This window comes from Ammospiza nelsoni, chromosome 5, assembly GCF_027579445.1.
Source record: "Ammospiza nelsoni isolate bAmmNel1 chromosome 5, bAmmNel1.pri, whole genome shotgun sequence".
NCBI lineage: Eukaryota > Metazoa > Chordata > Aves > Passeriformes > Passerellidae > Ammospiza > Ammospiza nelsoni.
The window spans coordinates 61642495-61665945 of NC_080637.1; the positions used below are offsets into that span (position 1 = coordinate 61642495).

Genomic DNA, 23451 nt, shown 5'->3' on the forward strand with positions numbered 1-23451 from the left:
GAGATGACCTTGATTGCTTCAAGTCTTGAAGCTGGCAAGAAGTGATCTTACTTCTGTGGGAACCTGCCCTTGAAAGGGATGTGCCCACAAACTGAGAGGCTAAATATGAGCTTGGAGCAGGACTCCTGGAAGAGCTGGGCTGCTATTTTTATGTGCTCATTAGCAAAAAAAAAACATCATCTTGGGTCTGATGGGTGTCTGTTTCTGCTGATCAAATAAACTTTGGAATAGTTGCATTTTGTGGAGGGGCAGAGAGTTGTTACTACCAATATAAGGGGAATATTATAGCTGATGTGAAAGTCCTCAGACACATGCTTTTGAGTCTGGAAAATGCATAGTATTAACCAAGTCTCATGTTTCTACTTGCAAACAATTTATAGTTAGTGATATAATTATTTTGTGTTGCAACGACAGGCATAAAATTATCAGTCCTGCCACAAAAAAGGACAGAATTTTGCTTCTAACCTTGTTTAATAATATGTAGTAATAAATAATCAGGATTTTAAAATACTTTTTAAAGCCTATATGGGCTTCTTTGTGGTCCTAAAGGCTAGTGCTTTGTAAGTCATTAATTTTCTAATAAATTTCTTTCTGGTGATATTAATGTGTTTTAATGGGTTTTTAAAATTATTTTTGGCAAAAGTTAGATAGCATCTTGTGCACTTATTAACACTGCAACAAAACCCTGACATCTGAGATATGAGACTAGAAATGTAATGCATTTGAACCACATGAAATCTCATCTTTCCTCACTGTCAGGTTGAGTGACTGATTGTGGAGATTGAATGCTTGGTTTTAAGTAGATTTCTTCTTGCTATTCATTTGTGTCTTTCCTTTTTAATTTTTTTTCAGCCACAGGCATCATTAAACAGTTTTTACTCTGTTATTTCTAGCAAAGCTGGGACCCTTTTTGAAAAGAATGCTGCACCAATCTTGCACTTATCTGGCTTGGATGTAACTATTGTTAAGGTAAGAACTGATAGGTCCTGCTGCTGTGGAAATATTGACTCTTCTTTCTCCTCTTGAAGTATTGAAATTCAAACCTGTATGCATTTGAAATTCTCAGTTGTCCTGTAGACATCTTATAGGAAGAAGTAAACACTGAGATATTAGACAGATACCTAATCTTTTTAATTCACAGTTGATTTTCAAACAGTGTAGTGAGATTTTAATTTTCAGCTAAAGCAGTACATATGCTTGTTTGTCTGTCTCAAGCAGCCTTTCTATAATTCATGTTTGAGAAAAAACTCTTTAAATATTTGAGTGCTGGCTAGTGGTGCATGCCCATTGCTGTTGAATTTGTCATTTCTGCCTGAACTTGAAGAATTGAAAAGTGAGGAATTTTGACATCCAGTTGAACTGTTCAGATTAATTAAAAATAACCTATTATCTTTACACTCAAATTATTTCTGTGTCTCTCCAAATAATTCAACATTCCCACCACGAAAGCAGAGCACTGAGCTCTAAATGGTGTGAGTTAACAAACAGGTTTCCTTTGGAAAGAGAAGAGCAAGGAAACATTGAAGGGATTCTGCTCTTTCTGCAGTTTTTTTGAGGCTGTGATTATGTGGATTGCTTAATAGTCAGTGTGTCCTAACAGCAGGGTACTCTGATATGAATCTTTTCCAAAAGGTTTAGTATTAAAATGCTCTTTTTATTAATCCCTTTCTCTGATCATTAAATGTACCTAGTCCCACCCTAAGAGAAGAAATCATTTTGCAAGACTTAAACTGATGCTTGGTAGTGTTAGACTCAACAAGTTGGCAAAACGGGGCTGGGCAAGGAAGTGAGGCTGAGATGACTCTGTAAAAGACATGAATTTTTCAGAAAACAGTTTTAATGGTTTAAAAAGTCAGTACTCTTCACTGCTAAATCCATTGTTAGTGGCTGTCAGGCAGTGGCCTTTTGTGTAGTTGATGCTGTGTTTCAGGAGATGCACTTGAGCACTTTGGCTGTAAAAGATAGTGGGAGTTTTTCTGCAAGTGATTGGCTCCTGGATTTGTTTCAATGTAATATTACCTGGAAATAAGATGGTTACTGTGGTATTCTAGATCTATTGAGTAAGATTTGCTCTGATATGTCATTTAACCTCTGTCTGTGTGTGTGTTTACTTGCACATATTATATTATGTATCAATCTGGTTTTATAAGTTGAAAAAAACCCTGAATGTAAGTAATATACAGTACTGTGTGCCTATATAAAAATAACTATTAACCAAATGGATAGATTATTCTTATTTCTATGAAAGAGATACACTAAAAATAGTCATTTGAGTGCTCATGTTTGGATCTCTGTTTCTTCAGACTGATTACGAGGGACAAGCAAAACAGCTTCTGGAAATAATGGAAAACACAGATCTGATCATTGTTGCAGGAGGAGATGGCACAGTCCAAGAGGTACTGCAGGAGCCTGGTTTGTTGAGAATCATGGTTGGGCTGAGGGCAAGAAGATTCAGTCTGTGCAATGTAGCAGCATCATAACAACTGTTCCTAGAGATCTGTCCAGTTTAGAATCTGTGTTTTTAGTAAATGTTCTAATATTCTGGGGACAGAATACTCTGCTTGGTATTAGTCTTAAGAGATGATGGGAGGGGGGACAAAAAGAGTGTTTGACGTAGCTATCTTCCAGAGCTTTATTCTGGAATAAGCAAACTCTTTGGAGGGACATTATTCTAACTTTTTCTTTCTGTGTGATGTAGTTGTAGTGGTTTGATTTTCAAAGTTCCTTCCTCTCTATAAACTCCCCAGGAGGAATGCATATTTTCCTAAGTGGGAATCAGATAATTTAAAAGTTATGTGGGAATGATAACAAAGCTTGGAATGTATTTAATAAATGCCTATTGTCAAGATGATTAATGACTGGAGCAGAACTGGGGGATACTGTCTTTTTCAAGACTGTATTTTATTCAAGCAGTTCCTGATTTCTAACTAATGATTTCATAAGACAATGTCTTAATAAATACAGTGACCTTAAGAGAAAGAGATCAGAATACATCTGTAGGTCATTCTGGCCTTGTGTTAATTGCACTGATCAGTGCTGGTTTTGCATTATGCAGAGCATTATTCAGTGTTAAAACATTTACACTGGCATTGGTTGTGGTACCAGCATGTACTCAGGCACACTCATAAACCTGCTGTTTCCAACATGTTTGCAGGCTGAACATTCCTCCTTTCCCATGTAAACAACTGTAGCAACTTCCATAAAAGGGTAGCTGCTCCTTAAATGTCAAAGATTAAATGTGGTTAAGAATTTAATCTATTCTTACAGTAACTGAAAAATAAAATTCTTAGAGCATTTCCCATGTTTTTCAGGTCATAACTGGACTTCTCCGTAGAGCAGATGAGGTGAGAAGGTGTCATGTTAAAAACTGTGTTTATTTCTTGGAGTGTCTTGTGCATCCACTGTGGTCTCTTGGCCTCAGCTGCCTCCAGCAAATACTTTGCTTACTACTCTGGAGCCAGCTTTCTGTGCAGCCATCCAGCTGGGCTGCTGTCCTGCAATGCTGCCTGCTGTTCTTTGTTCCCTTTCTGAAGGAGTGCAGTGACTCCCAAGCCATGGCTTTGGGAAGTTTCCAGCGTCAGAGCAGGGATTGTGGAGAAGCCAAATGCTCAATTTTCAAAGACCCATGGACCAGCTGTGCATGCCACTTTGTTTGGCAGAAGCATTGGGCAGAAATACATGTTTTTCTTGTGTTTGTACAGGTTTGAAACTGAATTCAGTTATGGTCACACTCCTACTGCTTTGGGATTGCTTTGCTGTTTCTTCAAGCAGTGCATACCTTCCTATGCAGATGGCTGTACTAAGCAAATTTTAACCTCTCAAGGTGGATCACTCTGAATGGAAATGAGAGAGATTTTTCTTTTTCAAGTGGGAGGACAGTGTTATTGAAGAAAGGAGGGAATCATTGTTCCCAAAACCTTCTGGCAGGAGCTGGCTAAAACTCAATTAAACAATCCAGACAAGATTATGATGATACCCTTGGCAGCTAGAATTATATCTGTTTAGACATTTGCTTTGTCTGAATGTGACAAGGGGGACTCTGCAACCAAGTCAATATTTTTAAAGGAAGGCTAGTTATATCAATTCTGGTGCATCATTGTTTTAAATCTAATATTATTATAGTTGGATCCTGAGACTTTTATAATCTGACAATAGTGGAAGCAAAGTTTAGAGGTTTTACTGGCTACTTTCTCTTTATTTTTTGGCTTCTTATCTTGATGCAGCTTGGATCATTTTGCAGTAGTGTAGGGAATTCTGCATCCAGCACAATTAGGGGTGGAATACTGCATTGTAGCATTGCCACTGTGTCACTTCATGTTTTTGGCCAAGGAATTCTTATCCTTTGTGTCACTGTGTCCTAGGAGCAGAGATCTGCTCTCGAGCTCCCTCTCTCTGTGCCCTGCTTCCCTTTTCCCTTGGGAGTGTCACACCACTGTTGCCTGCATGAGAGCCTGTGCAGGGGATTCCAGAAGCTGTTCCTGGCAGCCAGGGGAGCAGAGCTTCACTGCAGGAGCTGCAGACAGCCTTTCATCTGCACACTGCAGAGCAGTGCTGAAGAAAATGAGAGCAGGGTGTTTGAGAGTGTTAGACCCTGCAGGTGACACAGACACAGCAGGGCAGAGGGCTTGGGTGTGCAGTGAGAGGGAAATTCCCAGGTGGCTGCAGATTGGCTGTGTCCTGGTGTGGCTGGCAGCATCCCCCAGGACAGGCATGGTGCACTGGGCTATGGGGTAGTTTACACTGCTTTGCTGATATGCTTCAAAAAGCAAGATTTGAGATGAGGTACAGGGTAATAACCTGCTCCTTCAACAAGCCCTTTTCCTGAACAGCTGTAGAAAAAAATAATATGGTCAGTGACTTCCAAAAATTAGACCTTCTGCTGCTTCATGATTTGGATGGCAGAGGAATCAATTAATTTCCTTTCCTTAAGTGTGAAAATCTCTTTGCTGTGCAAGGTTACTCTGTCGGAGGGGGATTTCTGCTGTGGTAAATGGGATTCAGAGCCTGTGATGGCTCCATCAGTATTAAGGAAGATAGCAGATTGCTGACAGAATCCGTGCATTAGTTGGGATGTGGCTGCCAAAATGCATGTAACAATGCTCTTAATGATTACAGAGAGCTCCTTTGTACCCAGTTGGCAGTGGTGGCTTCACAGATTTGGGTGCCATGTTCTGAGTCATTGTGTGAGGAAGTGCCTGGTGCTCACTGCCAAAGGGGTGATGCCAGACACAGCTGTGATCTCCACACAGGAAGCTTCATGCAAATGTTAATTTATTCTCCTTATGTGTCCAGGCTGCCTTCAGTAAGATTCCTATAGGATTCATACCCCTTGGAAAAACTTGCACTTTGAGCCACACACTGTACCCTGAGTGCACAAATCAAGTCCAGTAAGTATCACATATTTCTGAAACATGATTTGTTGTTTTCAAGAAGCAGTGCTTCTTGGTAGCTTGATGCTTTTCTTTTTCTTCTGTGTTACATAGAAGTTGGCAGTCTCTGGGCAGAGCCTGATGATTCTCTGGACTTACCTGAGTTAATGACTTCCAAAAACTGACTAATAATTAAAAGAAGGAAATGTATGTGTTATTAGAAATCATTTGCTGTGGCTAATTTCTGTGATCGTGTGATGCTCAGAGTTTAAGAAGAAAAAGAGATTAAAAGGATCATCCTCTTAGGAATAGCAGAAAGGGTATGACAAGGATATAGCAAGGATTTGACAAAATAAGCCAAAAATAAGTCCTCTTTCTGACCCTTCTCCAGTCTAAGAATTCTAGAAACCAGTCCACATATAGCCTCGTTAGAACCTGTAAAGTAAGGCATACAGCAATATGGGAAAGGTTGGATCCCGTTACTGACTTTTGCAGGGCAGAACTGACTTTCCCTGTGGTGGGACTGATGCTGGCAGTAATCCAACAACTCAATTCTTCTACTGCATCCTCAATATGATCCAGTCCGGTGATATCTGTTGTTTGCAGTTCAGTTTGCTGCAGGATTGTTTTGTCCACTTCTATAGAGAAAAGAGAGTCAATCTTTGTTTTTCCCCACACTTCATCTCTTTTCAATTTTTCCCTTCCTCTCCTCTCATAATAATGAATATATTTCTTCTTGGTCCTGAAATCTTTTCACTCTCACTCTCCCAGTAACTCATTAACATTGTTCTCTTTGTGGAGCCCTTGCTAATATCCATCATACATAAAACCCACGAGTCAGCTGGCATAACATCCTTCCTTAAAACTACCAGAGGGCTTTGAAGCCCAGAAAGGTGGACAAGGCTGTAATCAGGAGCTAAGATTAAAATAATAATTTATGTTTGGGTTCTAAAGAAGCTGTTTGAAATGGATGATCTTCTTGTGCCAAGGTAATGAACCATGCAGGTGGGACTGCAGCACACTGGAGAAGTTGAAGGTAATTTGGTCAATATGCCGCTCAACAACCCGCACCAGTGGCAGAACCTGAGTTAAGAAGTGCAGTAGTAATATTTTTGGAAGAAATATTTGGACTTTGGATCCTTCAGCACTGTCTTGGGAGTGTAGGAACTGTAAAGGTCTTAGAGAAAGATAAGAGCTGGGAGAGAAGATGGGCTGTGGGAAGAACAGCTTCCTTATCTGTCTCACTGTTGTAATCCTGATGAAACCAAAGGCAGTTTCTCCCACTGATTCATATGACTATTGGGCTGGATCTGAAAACTGCATTTTTTCCTTGTCCAGCTGAGACACTGCAAACATATGCAGTATGGAAACTAAATATTACCCAACTTTGAAAACAAAGAAAGGGTTTCAATCAAGTACATGCTTCAAGGTTTGAACATAGACTATTTAGTGGACTTAAAAGATTTTGTAACCAAAGTCTCTACAGCTTGAAATAACAAAGTGCCCTGGCTACTGTCCACAACTTAATGGAGACCTAAACAATATGGGCACTGCTGATAGGTAGATTTACATTGATTAAAAACTTCAAAATAAATTAGCACATGCTAATGCAGTTCAATCTCAGACATATGAGTTGAGACCAGTCATGCTGTCCTATGCTCTCCCAGGCTGTAATACTTGCTACCACTAAAATAAAACCACGATTTATGTCCTTAATGTGTTAAATATCTGAAATAGGAGGTAACACAGTTGGCCTCTGACCTCCCAGGTTAGCTCAGAAAGGAGGACTATCTCAAAAGCTTAGACTGATAATTTCATTTTGCTGTTTTCTATATTTTGCTGTTTGTTAGGTTTTTGCACGTGTGTCAACCACCCATTTTGCTTTCTGATTTCAGTTGAGTGTAGCACTTTCCCTGGGGTTTTTACTTTTGCTGAAAAAAAGCCCTACTTGGACTCCTAGTGGAATTTGCTAGGAAAAAAAAAGTAATTGTAAAGTGTACTCATTTCTTTTATTCCTGTTTGTTTTCCTTTGCTTTTTTTCCTGTTTGTTTTGCAGACATATTACTAATGCTACATTGGCCATTTTGAAGGGAGAGACAGTTCCACTTGATGTCTTACAGATCAAGGTGAAAGCATCTACTTACTTGGAAACCAACATTTCTAAAGCTTTCCCATTCTGATGTTTTTGTGTTTACATGGACTGGTTTTCCTCTGTGTCTTGCTGTTATGAATTTTAGTTTCTGATATCAGCAGTTCTGCTGGCAGTCATTTCTCCACCATGTGCTATGGCATCAGACAATCTAAACAGAAGAAAACACTAAAATGCCTCAACATTGCCTTTCTTTGAGACTCAGAGAATATTGATGAATACAAAACTTACTACAGTGGTGTTTCTGTAGCAATGGTGAGAGATAGCAATAGCTCTCTGCTGATTTGATGCTTTCATGTGGATTGTGAAGTTAATAGCTTTCTTGACAAATTGAAAAATACAAAATTGGAAAACCTTTGACTATGCCTCGTGTGGTTTCTGAATATTATTTTTCTGTTCAGTTGTAGAATGGACATTTCTGCAGCAAGAGTGTTGTGTTGCTGTGTAGAGCTCCTTGCTTTTGGCTAACAGTCAAAGCCGCAAAATGAAATGGCCATTGCTGGGTGTGCAGTCAAACTCAGGCTACCTGCTCAAAACTTCTCCTCTTATATTCCTCCCTGGAGCAGATGGAATGTACAGTGCTTAAATTCTGCTAAGCTTTATTGCTGTTAGCTCTTTGTCATACCTCTTCTGTTAAATTTCTGTGTAGAAATTTAACAGAAGTTTTTATGTAGCAATACTGTTTTTCAAACTTGAGAAAATAAAGTTGGAAAAAAGGTAAGAGAAAGCAATTTTGCAATGTTTATTTTTCTTTACAGGGAAAAAAGGAGCAGCCTGTGTTTGCAGTCTCTGGTTTAAGATGGGGATCTTATAGAGATGCAGAAGTTAAAGCTAGCAAGTAAGAAAATACTATTTTTTGAAACTGTACCCTTTTTAGTATCTGTTGCCTAAAAAGATACACTCCCTTCTCTCAAGGAAGTCTTTTTCTGAATGTAGGCATCTGACAGGCAGAGGCACCCACTCTTGCTGGATCTTTCATTACACACATGAGAGTGTAAGATGTATCAGAATTCTTGTCATTTGACATAAATATTTGGTGCTGGCCTGTTCTTTTAAGTATTTACTTTCTTCTTGCCTTGTGGTATCTGCTTCTGGAACTTCATTGTTCAGAGGGAAAATCTCTCCCTTGAGTAAAGTCTAAGTAAAGTAATTGGCCATTGTTTTTTATCATCTGCCAATGAAAAGCTGTGTGTGTACTCTGAAACTCAATTCCAGCAAGGGACATCAGATGCAGTAGAAATGCCTTCAGGTTCCTGCCAGAAGTGGCATGGACTGTGCTATCTGATGACTGTTCTCTGAATGCTAAACTCATAATTATTGGGCTTTCTCCAAATGGATGCTTAACATGTCAGTGTCTGTGTATCAAATGACATTATCTGCTGAAGGAGCAGCAGAGCCAAAGCAGCTCACTCCCCAAACTCTTATGGAGGAAATGTAGTAAAAGCTGTAAGGAAATACCATGTGCTTTGTGAATGAGCTGTCTTTGTCAGGAAGAGGTAGCAGACCTCTGGAGTTTGTCTGGCAAATGTTTGAGTAGGTTTAAGAGGGGATGGGGGAGATGCAGTACTCAGGTTGTTGGTCCCTGGGAGGCCAGGGACATTCTTAGTGGGCTGTGTAGGTGCTGACTTGGCTGTGCTGCAGGCTCTCCTGCTGATTGCAGCCCCCAGTCCAAGGAAATGCTCTTCTCTCTGCTCTGCGCTCCTGCTGGCCTTCCTGCCCATGCCCTGCTTTTCTCCTGGTGTCAGCCTTCACATCTTTCCCTGCAGCACTTCCCTTTTGCAAGTCCTTTGGGCTCAGTGCTGGAGGCATGACAGCACCTTTGGTACGTGTGGCACACGAACATCCTCCAGCCCTGCTTCCTTCCATAAATGTTTTTGAATGCAGAGAAATGTGTCCAGCTTGGAAAGCACTTCAGCAACAAATGAACAAGTGCTCAGAGTCTGCTTGGAACAAAATCCTCGTATGCTTGTCCTGTTTTTATACTTTCCCACTTCATCCACTTTTGCTCCCTGTGAGAGATGGGTTATTGGACTGAAAGCATTTGGTGTGTTCCAGTGCAGCTGATCATAAACTGAAAAGAACTCAAAGGGAGTTAAGCCATAAGACTCAGTTCCAGAAGTGTGTCTGACAGTCCCTCTGCGAAGGACTGTGCTGCTGGAGATGTAGTGCTGTCTTATGTTACTATTTTACAGACAGTTTCATGGCTTGAGGGGAGTGGTGGCACATTTGCATGCCTTAATGGTTGATGAGACCCTTAAATCTGCAGAATTCTTGAGCTGGTGGTGTTCAATGTGCTTTGTTGACCCTCTTTGGTGAATGACACTGATCAAGCCTGCCTAAATACAGTCACATCTTTAGATTCTGTACAGTGCTGTATGGATGGCAGGATTTTTATTTTGTAAAACCCTGATTTTGATGTGAGAATCTTTTGGGACTTATGAATGTTGGCTGGTTCTTTTGTCACTGAAGCCTTTGGCTTTTGTTTCCTCCAATCTTTGAAATTTGCTGTATTGCATGTTGGAGATGCACACCATCAGCTGTTAGACCGCAGACCTTTGAATCATCCCCAGTTGTCTCCCATAACAAAGTAAAATTCTGATAGTGAGATGTCCTGCTGCCTGTAGTGAAGATTATACACTGCATTTTGGTGATGTGTAACTCAGGATAGGGATGTCACTGCTGGGCTGCTGTGATGTGTAGAAACTATTTTACTGTATCAAAAAGCTAAAGGTTGTCAGGGAGCACTAACTCAGTCTGTATGCTCTGACTATATGCAGAGTTTCTCCCTTTCCCAGTATTGATCCCTGGATATCTTAGAAATTGTGTTTCTGTTCTTTTTCCAGGTACTGGTACCTTGGGCCTCTGAAAACCAAAGCAGCTCATTTGTTCAGTATATTTAAGGTAAACATTAATTGTGAGGAACGTGTTTGGGAAATGAACAGGCTGACTTTGCTTTGTAAAATATGACTGCAAGCTTTCCTGAAGAATTCTGATAACAATATAAAATGGGGCTAAAACTTGTTAAAAAAAGCCTACCAATTGATAGATTACTGCTGAAGAGAGGAAGGAGAAGAAAAATACTTCTAATTTTTTTTTTTAGTTTTTGCTACAAGATCACCAGGGGAAGCCAGTAACCCCCTGTGAAACTGGTGAGCAGCAGTGGTGGAGTGCTAAAGTGCTCAGCCACATTTTCTCAACAGTCTTTGTAATAACATTTCACTCTGATTTATTCATCTGGCAGAAGGGTCTATAATTAGACTGCTCATGCACATTGATAATCAGGCTTCCTTGTGTAGTAAAATGAACATCAAGATGAATAGCTTTTATCTCACCTTAAACTTTCCTGTTGCTTAAAATTGATCCTGGAAAGATTTAAATTTGACCTGCATTAAAGGTGAGGCATTTTCATTCACATGGTTTTCCTTTACTCTCAACATACAAGGAGCCTCCTGAAAGGCAGTGAAAATGCCCAGGAGCTGGTACAGCAGATCAAATAGTGCAGTCTAGCCATGCTGTCTGTGACAATGCCAGTGCTTCCTTTAGAGGCAGCTCCTGTAAAGGGGATTAATGGTAATGTATCCAGAAAAGTTGGGAAGGCTTTTCCCCCCCCTCTCATCCACAGAAAATTTGAGGTTATGCTTCTGTGTTCTGGCATTCTAGGTAGAAACCTATTCGTCTTTTCTGTCCACCTCCTTTCTCACTTTTTTTGAGTCCTTAGGTTCAGCTGGGGCTGGTGATAGTGGATTTCTCTGGTGAGCTATTAATTGTACATTAAAAAGATCTGTTTAACCTGCTGAAGGTTAAAGAGAAGTGCCCACTTCTTCAGCCATTTAGATAGAAAACTTTCTACCTGATCTCACCTAATTGTGATATTCACATGTGCCTCTTGTGTTACAATTTTGTTAATTTCTACAAGAGGTGTCTCCAGCCTGTTGAGTTTAATCTCTTCCTGGCTTGTGTTTGCTGCTCCACACTTCATATTTTCTGGTTTTACTGGGGGTGTCTCTTGAAACAGGATGACCTCTAGCTGAAAAAGAGTGTAATTGGAAATATCACCTCTGATATTGGTAGGGGCATTGTTATGAGTGTTATCATCTTTTCTAAAATACACAAGCTTAAATGATCACAGCATTTCTGCTTTTCCATTTAATCATTAATATTTATTGTTTGTGTACTGCCCTACTGATACAACCTCTGTTTGTCCTGCTTATTATGTAGGTATGAGAGTGGAGTCTTTCCTTGCTCTCAGAGGTGTGAGGTGAATTAGTTTACCAATCTGTGCTGCATGATCAAAAACTACTTCTGAAATTTTGTACGTAGAAAAATAATTGTGCTGAGTTCATGTGGGCTCTTGGCTGTGTTGTTTTAGTATATAAATTTAAAAACCAATTAAATGTCCTATGTTTGGAGCATTTCTGAAATTATTTTCAAAACAATGACAGGAAATAAATTTTGTCAGTGTTATTTTGAAAGCTAAGGTTCTTCTGTAGCCCTGATGCTGGAATCTGAAATATCACCAAGAAGGTGTTAGTACTTTTCTCTTTTTTTTTTTTTTTTTTTTTTTTTTTAAGATGCCTTATGAAGCTCACATGACTTGCCTTAAGAGCTGTTGTGTTGCTGTTCAGAAGCACCTGGCTGTCAGGTCTGGATTATTTGAGTTGTGGAGAACAAAGGCCTGTCAGGTTTTAGTGCCCCTTGGCTGCACACAGCACTGCAGGCTTTGTCTGTTTGCACTGGATCCTGCTGAGCAGTTGCTCTTTGAGGTTGCCTTGTTGCCATGCAGAAACCAGCTGTGCCTTCAGACATTGCTGGTGACCTGGCTGGTTTGGGTTGTTCCCTCCAGCCAGAAGCAGCTGTGTCACCCTGCCACACCTCAGCAGCAAAGGAAACATCCCTTCACCCTCTGTTCACAGAGGGGAAAATGCCCTCACTCCTGTGCAGGGAAGGATTAGATTAGTGGATTTGGGAACTGGGGGTAATCTTTTTGAAACTGCAGAGTTGTCATCTCACCAATGAACCTGGAGACTGGAGAGCCATTAAAGTAGGCTGAGGCAGTGGGGTGGCCTGAGTAGCTCTGCAGGACTATGTGTGAGTACACAGTAAATAGGCTACAGGACTAAACAGAATACACAGGACATGCCCTCAACAAAATGCCCTTTATCTTCTGTCTTTTCTTTCCATGTAAATCCAAGGAGTGGCCTCAGAAACATCAAGCTTGTCTCATGTACATGGGTCCAACTGAGAGACCTCCAGAGGAGCCAGAGGAGAAATCATCCAGACCTCCTTTGTATGTGAGGCTTTACCGACGGCTGCGATCGTACTGGTCATCTCCAAAAGGTGGGCTGGCTGTGCTCTGCCATCAGCTCACAGGCAGGCTCTGCTCCTCTGACACATTCAGGGCTGTGTTGTGTGGAGGGCATGTCTGCTTCACTGCTCTCTTTCTTTGTTACTGTTATTTATTTGTTTCCTTTTTTTATTTATTTAAACTATGATTTTTGTTCAAGATGGTTATAGAGGCATCTCTCAGAAATGGAACAGATGTTTGTGGTCTCATAAGCAAATACTCACTTAGAGAACCCAGGGCATTCCCTGGACTCACAGTTGCCTTTGCAGTGGAGGCATCCATTGAGGATACTTGGCACTTCTGGGTGAGCTTCTTAATCTTCTTGCAGCAGAATGGCTTCTTAGTGAGCTGGGCAGAGAGGAGCAGCCCTTGTTTTTCCAGGGTGGGGAGAGTTGCTGACACAAAGCAACAATTGTTGCTGTAAATAGAACAGTAACATTTGGGCCAGGCCTAAATTTCTCTTAGTATGTTAAATTCTTTCTGTACCATAAATCTTGTGTTCTCTGAGTCTCACTTGGGTTGAGTTGTGGAAGGAGAGTCTGTTGCTAAGACCTCATTCCTCCTTGGCTAGCAGAGGTGATTCATGCAGGAGCATGAGCCAGGTGACCTGGGTGCAAGAACTGAACTGTGGAGCTCCTCCTGTAGAAAATGTGTTACCACAGCCTCCTGAACATTGGTTTCCTGTTTTTTTGGTGCTAACATTTCATGGGTTTTCTAAATGTTTCTGTCACCAGCCCAGGAGATCTGTCAATCCCTGGACATGAGGATTCACAGGGCTGTGATGTACTGTGTTTGACAGTCTTTTCTGATACTATGCAAATGCTGATGGTGTTATTTCTTTTCTTCAGTACTTCTAAGCTCCCTTTTAATTTTTTAAGATTTTGACATTTTAGAGAAACAAAACCAGTGGCCGGAATGGCTCAGACTGATTTTTGTGTCTGTCATCTGCTTCATAGTGATCTGTGTCATTAAATTCCACTGAATGACTGATTCCTTCTCTTCCTGCTGCACAGAGTTCCCCCAGGAGGTAGCCCCAGAGGACTGGGAGAAGCTGAAGCTGTCCACCATTGAGCTTTCCATTGCAACTCGGAACAAACAGCTTGATCTAGCAGTAAGACCATAAGATAATGGGATTCCAAATGCTGCCTGCCCACAGGGTTTTCCTGTCTTGCTGAACTCCCATTCTTGCGTGTATATAAATAACATTTACTGCTTCATGGAAGAAGAGATCCATGATCGAGGAATGGGCAAGTTTCAGATCCAGTGTGAAAGTACAGGAGACCAAAGTAAAACTGGGATGCAGTGGGATCAGAAAGAATGTGCACAAGATTTCAGTAGCTAAACAGAAGTTTTAGGATTTCCCATGAGTAAAAAAAGCACCAAGAAACATTCCTTTCCCTCTTCACTTATGTGAGAGTGATTCTCTTTTATCAACTGCTGCTAGAAGGAAGCTGAGCCTGAGTGTCTGGCTGGAATTTTTTATTTTTCTCTCTTTTTTAGACTTGCAGAGTGGAGTTAAAAATAATTGGTACTAGGGAAAGGACATGGGCTACACTGATTTGAAGGAAAGGAAGTGCAGGTGGTTGAAAGAATAGAAGCAAGGCATCAAAGGAACTGTTCCTGTCATAACTTTCTCAGCACGTTCATGCTGTTCATACACTGTTTTAGAACATCTCTTTGGCTCATGCCTGTGTTTTGGTGCAATTTTACTGCTGTGAAAGCTATTTGGATGGATGTCAGTCTTTTAATTTTACAGGAAAATGCTTACACAGTGATCCTATACTGGTGAGCTGCCCTTCATCTCTTCCTCGAGGGTGCAGGAAACCCTTGCCACTATACCCAGGTTAACAGGAGGTGTTGAGCTTTCTGCAACATATTTCTTCCTTAGAAGTCAGGGTTTTTAAGAACATAAAAATGTGAGTTGTATTGATATGTTATCTTGTAGGATCAGTCCAAAAGAACCCAAACAGGCAAATATAGTTTTTTAATGTTCTCCTAGTTTCTCTTTAGAATATACCACCATGAACTTTAGTTTCTTCTTTGTTGTGGTTTATGATTTGGATTGTCACTGTCCTAGTAATGGTAGAAGCTAGACAGAGACTAGTATTTGGATTTTTTTTAGTGGTTTCTAGGTGACACTTGAACTGAAGAGTTTTGGTTGTTGAACTGGATTGGAGCCAGTGATGTAAAGTAAAAACAGACCTACCAAAAACAGAGAGCATGAGGGAGTTTGTGGCAATCAGATACTTTCTGTGGTTTTGTCTGTTTTGCCTCCCTTAGGCCTTCAAGATGCACTTTAATATTGGTTTTGAAAAGAAGGAAGTGATGTAGGGTTCTCAGGTCTCTTGTATAACCTAGAGAAATGGAGAAGTTCATGTTAGACCAGTTGTACTTTCTTGTTTCTAGAGAAGGAAGTATCTTGATAGTGCATACTTGATACTAATACTCTTTTTCTACAAGTGTAGATCCCTTATTACTGCATTCAAGTCCCCCTCTTGAAACCATTGTCCCTGTAGTTCTCAAAGCTGCCCAGCACCTCTCTGAAATCCATACCAGCCATACCTGCTGGCTGCTGCCAGCCAGTCTGTGTCTCATCTCAGATTCATGCAGAGGCTGCCCCACCGGAGGGAAGCTGATAAAGCCATACAGGTGTAGCTCAGGCAGTGCCTCTGCAGAACAGCACAGGAATAAACCAAGGAGTAAACCAAGTTACACTAATAGATGCATTTATTTTTACTTCTGTCATTTTGATTGCATCTGCTCACTATGACTTTTGCCAGGACAAAAATATTAAAATGCATTAAAAAAAAAGTTGTGTCTTAATTAAAATTGCTTTCCTGAAAAAAGCTGTACTGTATACTCAGTGTAAGGGCAGGCTGTAAATGGGAAAGCTAAGTAAGGAGTTTAGAGGATTGTTACCAAGGACACTTTGATTTCCAATTTGTATTGTTTAAAATCCTCTTACTGTGGTGTTTGGTGGCCAAATGTTTTATCATTGTACTATTGCTTAAATTCATGAAAGACCCATTGAATAGAAATTACGTAAGAGCCTAAGAGATCTGCTATTGTCTTTAAATGTAACAAGAAGCCAAACGTGTGACTCATTATTTTGCTTCTTGTGGTATTTATTGAATATTCATTAATGGGAAAATACAGTCTGTAATTTCTAATTTAAATCTCAAGTTGAGATTTGAATAAAGCATGAAATGCAGAAATGCATCTTCTGCCTCCTTTTGGGGGACAAAGGAGTGGCCATTGTGTGAACATATTGCAGTGTCATGGGTGTGGCACTTTGAGATGTTAACTGCTTGATTCCTGAATCCTTTTTTGCACAGCGCACTAAGGACTTCATGGACATTTGCATCGAGGCAGAGTGTGTCAGCAAAGGGGAGTTTGTTCACAGAGGGTGAGTATGGCAAGGCTGCAAAAAGGACCAGGGTCTCTGAAAAGTGTGCTAGTTTTCTCTCATGCTGTGCTGCAAGATTCAGAAGCAGAGGACTGCAAAGCACATCAGCCAGTACTGTTCTCAGGGACTAGTACTTTTATTCTTTAAAATTCTCACTCATCTTCTGTTTCTGTAAACAAGGCAGAAGTCCAGAACCTGGTGTTCTTCCTAGCTTCTGAGTTTGCTATACCTTTCATCTTTTCCCCTGTTGCTGTAAGTCAGCACAGCTTGGATATTACTGTCCTTAGTGAGTTTTATAGGCAGCTGTGCAGACTTAGCCCAGAATCTCTCAGCCCTAGCTGCTCAGTGGATTGAGAGGTGGGTCACAGAGCTGATTTGTTTGTGCTAGTGGTGCCTGGGAATTCTTGAATTGTGATTAGACAGGGCCTCCTCCAATAAAAGCTTCCTTGCCTCAATAGCTCTGGGAGGAAGTGAGGTCTAGGCTGGAAGAACTTTGGAAGGTGTGAATTTAAACAAGGACTTTAAGCAAATGTATTGACTTGCTCCACATACTGCTTCTTTATACCTGCAACCTTATTTATTCCACATACAAGCAGGTATAAAGAAGCAGTATGTGGAGCAAGTCAATGTTACTGCTGCCTTTGTACTTGTGATGATGTCTTATGTGCTTGTTCCTCCTGCTCTTACAAAAAGCAAATCAGAGCTGCCTTTTCCAGCTCCTTCTTACAGTCCCACTCACAAATACATTGCATCTTCAGTGCAGGTTTTACCAGCAACAGATTTTCCTGCTGAATCCAGGAGAGCTCCTCTCCATATTACCTTTTCATTTGCTGTTTTCTTAATCTTCGAGCTCCCTCTAGTGAAATCAGTGGGGGCATTTGGGTGCAGTTTTACCTGCTTGTCATCACTCTAATAATTCCTGCAAGAATATTGTTTATGATACTGATGCAAACTCAGGCCTCTTATTTGAGCCTCCCAGGAGCCTCAGTAGGAATAGAATCTTCTGACCTATGCATACACTGTGAGTCAGGTTACCACCTGCAGCTGCTTTCAAATTGCATGAGCATGTGGACTGTGGTTGCCTGGGACTGATTTGTTTGCTTTGAAGGCTACAGAGGGAAAGAAGGAGGCAGTTTTCCTGTTAGAAGCAAGAGGAATCTGGTCTCATAAAGGAGATGATATTCTGGGTTCTCAAACACTTTGCTGGCAGAAAAAAATAGATGAGCTTGTGTGACTTGAGGGAGGCATATTCAAGTGTATTCCCAGTGTAAATAATACCTCCTGTGTTGGCTGGACATGCTCCCTGCAGGAGTGTGGCTCATTTCTGACTGCAGTTAGTGTCGTGCAGAAAAAGCCTCTGAGGGGCTTTACCACAGCCCTGCTGTTGAGAGCTAATTAGAGGCAGTACTGAAAGCTTTGAGCTGTTCAAGCAAAGTTCAGAGAAACAAGCTCTTTTGATAAATAGTGCCCAAAAGCCTGTAGGTAACAAAGAAAGACAAAGAGGTGTGTGGGAGCAGTGGAAGAGGATGGTTAGTTGTACAGAGAGGAGTCAGAGCAGAGAAAAGGTGCCCTGTTTTTTCAAGGCAGAATCAGGGTGTTCAGAGGTCCCACTGTGATTTGCCAGCTGGAGTTGAGTTAAGCCCATTATCAGAGGCCCCCCATTGCCTAGCAGCAACAGGGTTTGTCTTTGGAAATGTGTGAAACAGCTCTTTCTTTTTTCTTCTTTTTTACTGCATAGTTTAAATACCAGAATTTGTGGGGTTGAAAAAGGTTTTTAGGGGAAATACCTTATCAGTGCAGGTAACAAGGGGTTTTTATATTGGAGAGGGCACTGACATGAGCTGATGGGTCACCACACATCCAGCAGGAGAGTGCCATGGAGGCTCAGGCAGTGTGTGTGTCTGGGGAGGTGTGGGGATGCATCAGTGTGCTGGAGGGCAGCTGCTGTTCCATTTCCAAGAAAGGAGGAAGTCATCCCAGGTGTATAAAGGTGCCCTCTGGCTGTGTGAACAAGAGCATCCCCAGCAGCCATAGATGTTTAAATAAGGTGGGAGAAGAAGAGTTGTTTACAGTGGAGTGCTTACTAGGGAGTGCTGCAGGGAAGGAGAGCAGGCATGGAAAGTGTGGCATCAGTAATCCACATCCTGGTAGCCGGTTTAGATTCTGTATATGTAAGTATGGAGATCTGTCACTCCAGGGCATGATTGCAGTTATCATCCACAGTGCATAAAACTGGGATGCACTGTTAGAGGTCTCACTCTGACTCATTTAACATTGGCAGCTTCTGGATATGAAAATGACATTCTAGTTGTGTGTTATGTGCAGTAGGTGTTGTGGTTCTCTCTCTGCCTGTGTTTTTGTGGTCCCGCATAGAGTGGGATGCAACAATCAATGGAAACTTGCTGTTAGACTTCTGATCTTGTATCTATTTCACATTGCTGTCTGGTCTTGAGTGAGGAGCCGAGTCTAAAGGAAATGGATTATGATTTTTTTTCTGCTGGACCACTAGAGGGGCAATCACTGCAGGTGGAGTTGTCTTATTTGCTTCTACCAGTGTTTTACTTTGATTGATCTTTAATTCCATGTCTTGGCTCTTTTGAGTTTACCTTGACCCCATAATTACATCTCTATAGAAGCTTCATGTGCCTTCACTGGCCAAAAAAATCTGTTTACTCACCAGAGTATGCCTTGTATCTATCTAGTATCTAGGACCTTGTATGATAAACTCCAAGCAGGTTAAACTTTAAGTGAGAAATCTTGCTGCTTGTTTGTACAGCCCTGTATAAACTGACAGTATTGCATGCCATCAATGATTTATAATTTATATTGCTGGAAGATGTTTAATTCCCTCACAGTCACTCATCAATCTTTCAGTGTATACATATTTGATTAAAACCAAGCTTTCCACAGTTAATATTGCTTCTGTCCTTCCCTGCCCTTTCCTTAGCTTTTCTTCCTTTGTCTTTCATTTTCATCTCCTGTTTCAGCCCTTTCTTCTCATGATCCTTCTCTGGGATTTTCTGTGACTTTAGAGGCACTGCCTTCCTCAGGGCATAGAAGACTTGGTGTACAGGGAAATTCTGACATGCTCTTGTGAGTTCTTTTCCTAGGCTATATTAAAATACACCCTTCTTTCATATCAGCCTAGAGATGGAAAACTGGGGACAGCAGGCATTGCCTGTCTGAGAAATATCTGTGATAATTCCATCATGCTTGAGAGTTGTGGTGTATTAACACTGTAATTCTGTGCTGTTATCTCTGCTATTTATATGTTGCTGTCTGTCTGGAGAGGGGCCCAGACTCAGAGGTTGCTGTCTGGGGTGCAGTGTGTCCTTTGCCTGTGGTCAGTCAAAAGGTTCCTGTGTGGTCAGTCAGGAGGCCAGAGGAAGGTCAGCACAGCCCAGAGCTGGTGCTCACTCTGCAGCAGCACTTGTGGGGAAAAGGAATCACAGCTCAGTGTCTCTAACAGCTGAGACAGTGACAGGACAGCAGCCTAAGCCTTGGAATAGACCATGGCACTTGCAACACCAGCTTTCCAAGGCAGGAAACTGCATTCCATGTGGTCCCTTTTGACATCAACCGGCATGGGAAAGGAAGCAGCACTTACCTAAGTACAGTACATAAATAAGAATCTCACAGGTACTAGAAGAGAGAAACTGTCAAAACTGGATATGTTGTTTGGAATGGATAAAATGATGAGGGTTTCTTCATGAGTGATAACAGAAGCAGCTGATAGGAAATGTCATGCTGTTTGGTTTTGATATGAAAAATGGGGGTGTTTTGTTTGTTTTTTAGATAGAATTATAGTTACATTGAACCATTAAATTACTATCTTTTTTTGGCTTAGGTTTTTTAGGTTGCTGGTAAGTTTAGTTGCATGAGCTATGAGGAGATGGTAGTCACTGCAGGAAGTGCATAGTTCAGCATGGAAGTGAAGAGCACAAAACTGTGCTCAGTGTTCAAATATAATTAGTGAGCCTCAGAGCAGAAGCTGGTTGGAGGCTGTTGGTGCACTAGCATTGACTGCAGCATTGACTGCATCTTCCCTATCCAGAAGAGGGAAGGACTCTTCTACTTTTTCACAGTTAAACCCACAAATATATGTGTATATAACCTCTAAGTTTACCAAATGCATAGTGATTTACCACAACAAAATGCCATTCCTGAAGAAGGCTGTTTGTGAGAGAAGCATGTCCTTACCTTACCTCTCTTTTGGTTTGGACAGAAGTCAAAAGATGCGTGACCCACACATGTGCCCTGAAGGGAGTCAGTGCATCCAAGCCAGCAGATGCATCTTGCAACTTCCAGAGGTGAGAAGCTGGGAGAGCTGAAAAACTCTTTCACTTTGTTTCCTCTACCTGTTGATGCTGCACTTTAAGAAATCTCTACTCTAAATCTGGGAGATTGATTACACTGCAGGTGAGACACTGAGTTCCACAGTGCAGCCATGAGTTCCTTGCCAGGACAGGCATACTGAAGTTCCCCAAGTAGTCTGTAAACCTGATGGGGGAGCTTTGTTCTGCCAGGAAATAGTGGCAGATCCTTTATGGAGACAGTCATGATGGTTAAAGGGTCTCTTACTTGAGTGTATTGTGTACAAGTGGGAAGTTCCACCTGAACATTAGGAAGAGCTTCTTTACTGTGCAGATAACCAGGCACTGGAACAGACTGCACAGAGAGGTTGTGGAGTCTCCCTCCCTGGAGATACTTAAGAATCATCTGGACACAATCCTGTGTAATGTGCTCTGGGATGACCCTGCTTGAACAGGGAGGTTGGACCAGATGATCCACTGTTGATTCAAGCATTCTGTAATGCTGTGATATGCAGATCTTCTTCTCCTTAGCACTAAAGATGTGTACATCTTACCCCAGAAGGCATTGTGCTGTAGAGAAGAAGATAAATATTAGAGACAAAGGAGGGTGAGACAGGGCAGGGGAGCTGAGATCAGTATAAGGAAGTGCCTCAAAACTTTGAAATGATGAAGCTGAGAAAGAAGACAAAGTTGTGCCTGCCTGTGTAATTTAGATTTGTCTTTTCCTACCTCTGAGCTGTTATTGCGGCCCTGGGAGTTCAGTTTCTTGTTTTCACAAGGACATTGATTTAATCTCATAGATAATTTCTGTTTTCAAGTGATCTATCATTTGGCAAAATAATTCCATATTAAGGGATAAAGAATTTGTTGAAAGGCAAAAAAATCTGTTGCTACCAAATAAAAATCATTAATTATGATGTCATGATTAACCAGCATCTTAATGCTTGCCTTGAATTCAGATAATGGCAAATTTGTGATTCTGAAAGAATACTCTGCAGTGCTGGGCTAAGTACAGCTGGGCCATAAGTAAGGGTTGTGGTATAAAATGAGCTGTTCGTACTGCAGCTGCTGCTAAGGTCTTCAGAACATGGGTGCATGGTACAGAGCAGTGTTTGACTTCATGGCCCAGCTCCAGTGGAGGAACTGGAGGCAGCCCAGATGAGTCTCACCAGTTCATGTTGATGGAGGTTGGACTGCTTTGCTGTACCTCTGACTGCCAGAACTTGTACTGTTGCCCATGTCTGTGCTGCTCTGGTGTCCCAGTTCCCTTGGAGTTGGTTTGAGTACCCACAGCCCTCCCGTGAGTCAAGGGCACACAAAGCAGTCACTGAAGTTGTTTTTAGGTAGTCAGCCTGCCATTTTGATGAATGGTTTTAATCACGTGGTGACTTTATCAGCATTAAACACTTGAGAAAATTCTACTGCTGACTAATTCCTGGCCAGTAAATTACTTTGCATCTCATGTTTCAGATCAATACAGTAAAACAAAGCTGAAAGGGGTTTGTAACATGGATTTAATAAAAGTTACTTAACAGGCATTTGTGCAGATTAGTTTATGTCACCGCTGGCAGACCCAAGATCTAAGTGCACATAATTGTAGTTCCAATAGAAAAGAATCCTTCAGTATAAACAATGCGAGTCATTAGAGCTTCCTAGCGTTTAATTATCACCAATTAGTAACTAAGTGAGGTAACATCTCATGTACCAGACTCTTAATTCATTCTGTGTGGTGAATGATAGGTCTCCCTGTGTTGTGGAGAGAAAATGGGCTGGAAGGCAGAGGCAGGGGGTGATCTTGGTTGAGACTGAGCTAAGTATGCAGCTGTGTTTTATTAGTAAAATCAGCCTTGCTGAAATAACACTTGATGTTTAACTCACTGCACACAGGGCACTGAGGGATCCTTTGGCATTGATAATGAGGAGTATGAAGCGATGCCTGTGGAGGTGAAGCTCCTGCCCCGCAAACTCCGCTTCTTCTGTGACCCCAAAATCAGAGAGCAGCTGCTGCAGGCAGTGGTGCACTGACAGCTCATGGCAGAGGGGCCAGTGTTCCCCAGGGTCTGTCTCTCCAAGGCATGTGAGACCTAACCAACCTGATTAACCCCACTAGACTAATAAGCCTTTTGGCTATTTTTATGTGCAAGGTACTTCCATTGGAAGTGTATGACTTGACTGGTCTCAAAGGGGTTAAAAATGCAAATGAAAATTCTGAAAAATGCATGTTAACTTGATGACATCTTTTCTTCCCCTTCCTCTAAGAAGTCATCATTTACATAATTTACAGCACTACAGGCTGAGTGCTGTGTGCCAGATGCTACTGCTGTAATGCAATTGTATATTAAAGTAAAATTTAAGTAGACTTGTCCTTGTGTTCTAAGAGTTTAGGTTTACTTTACCCATGTAAAAATCTTGCAAAACCTGGGGTCCTGGGAAAAAAAATATTTGGGGGGAATAATGCTAAGGAATTCTACGAAGTATTGGAACTGGCACATTAAAATAGATGGTTGGTTATTGACTCTGTCACAAAATAAACTGGAGGTTGGTGATAAAAAGCTTTGGAGCAAGTTTAAAAATTCCCCATATGTATCTTGATAATGTATTTGTTAATTTTTTTCATCTTGCCAGATTCAACAGCACAGAGTTCCAGTAATTACATAGTAGAAATGTATTCCTTTGGCCAATTTAGGTATATTGTACAGAAGCAAATTCAAAAACATCATTGACCCAAAGCTGTATGAAGTACTTTTGGACAGACTCTTTAACAAGCTGAGTGAGTCTTTTTTTTTTTTTTTTTGTGAATATTCCTTTTATTCCTGCAGTAGTAAATGCCAGTAAGGATATCCAAATAAAGTTTATTATTTATTGTGGCT

At 41.2% G+C, this 23451-nt stretch overlaps 1 protein-coding gene across 1 annotated transcript in view; it reads left to right on the forward strand.

Moving 5' to 3' along the window:
• The window catches only part of AGK (acylglycerol kinase), a 36545-nt gene extending 13100 nt beyond the window's left edge, over window positions 1-23445 (forward strand). The window contains exons 4-15 of the mRNA XM_059473080.1: window positions 894-969; window positions 2304-2396; window positions 3312-3344; window positions 5293-5387; window positions 7426-7495; window positions 8277-8356; window positions 10362-10419; window positions 12711-12855; window positions 13876-13973; window positions 16198-16268; window positions 20494-20578; window positions 22469-23445. Of these exons, the coding sequence (XP_059329063.1) occupies window positions 894-969; window positions 2304-2396; window positions 3312-3344; window positions 5293-5387; window positions 7426-7495; window positions 8277-8356; window positions 10362-10419; window positions 12711-12855; window positions 13876-13973; window positions 16198-16268; window positions 20494-20578; window positions 22469-22606 (1042 nt within the window). The 3' untranslated portion in view covers window positions 22607-23445. The remainder of the gene's footprint in view (window positions 1-893; window positions 970-2303; window positions 2397-3311; window positions 3345-5292; window positions 5388-7425; window positions 7496-8276; window positions 8357-10361; window positions 10420-12710; window positions 12856-13875; window positions 13974-16197; window positions 16269-20493; window positions 20579-22468) is intronic.
• The last annotated feature ends 6 nt before the right edge of the window (window positions 23446-23451 follow it).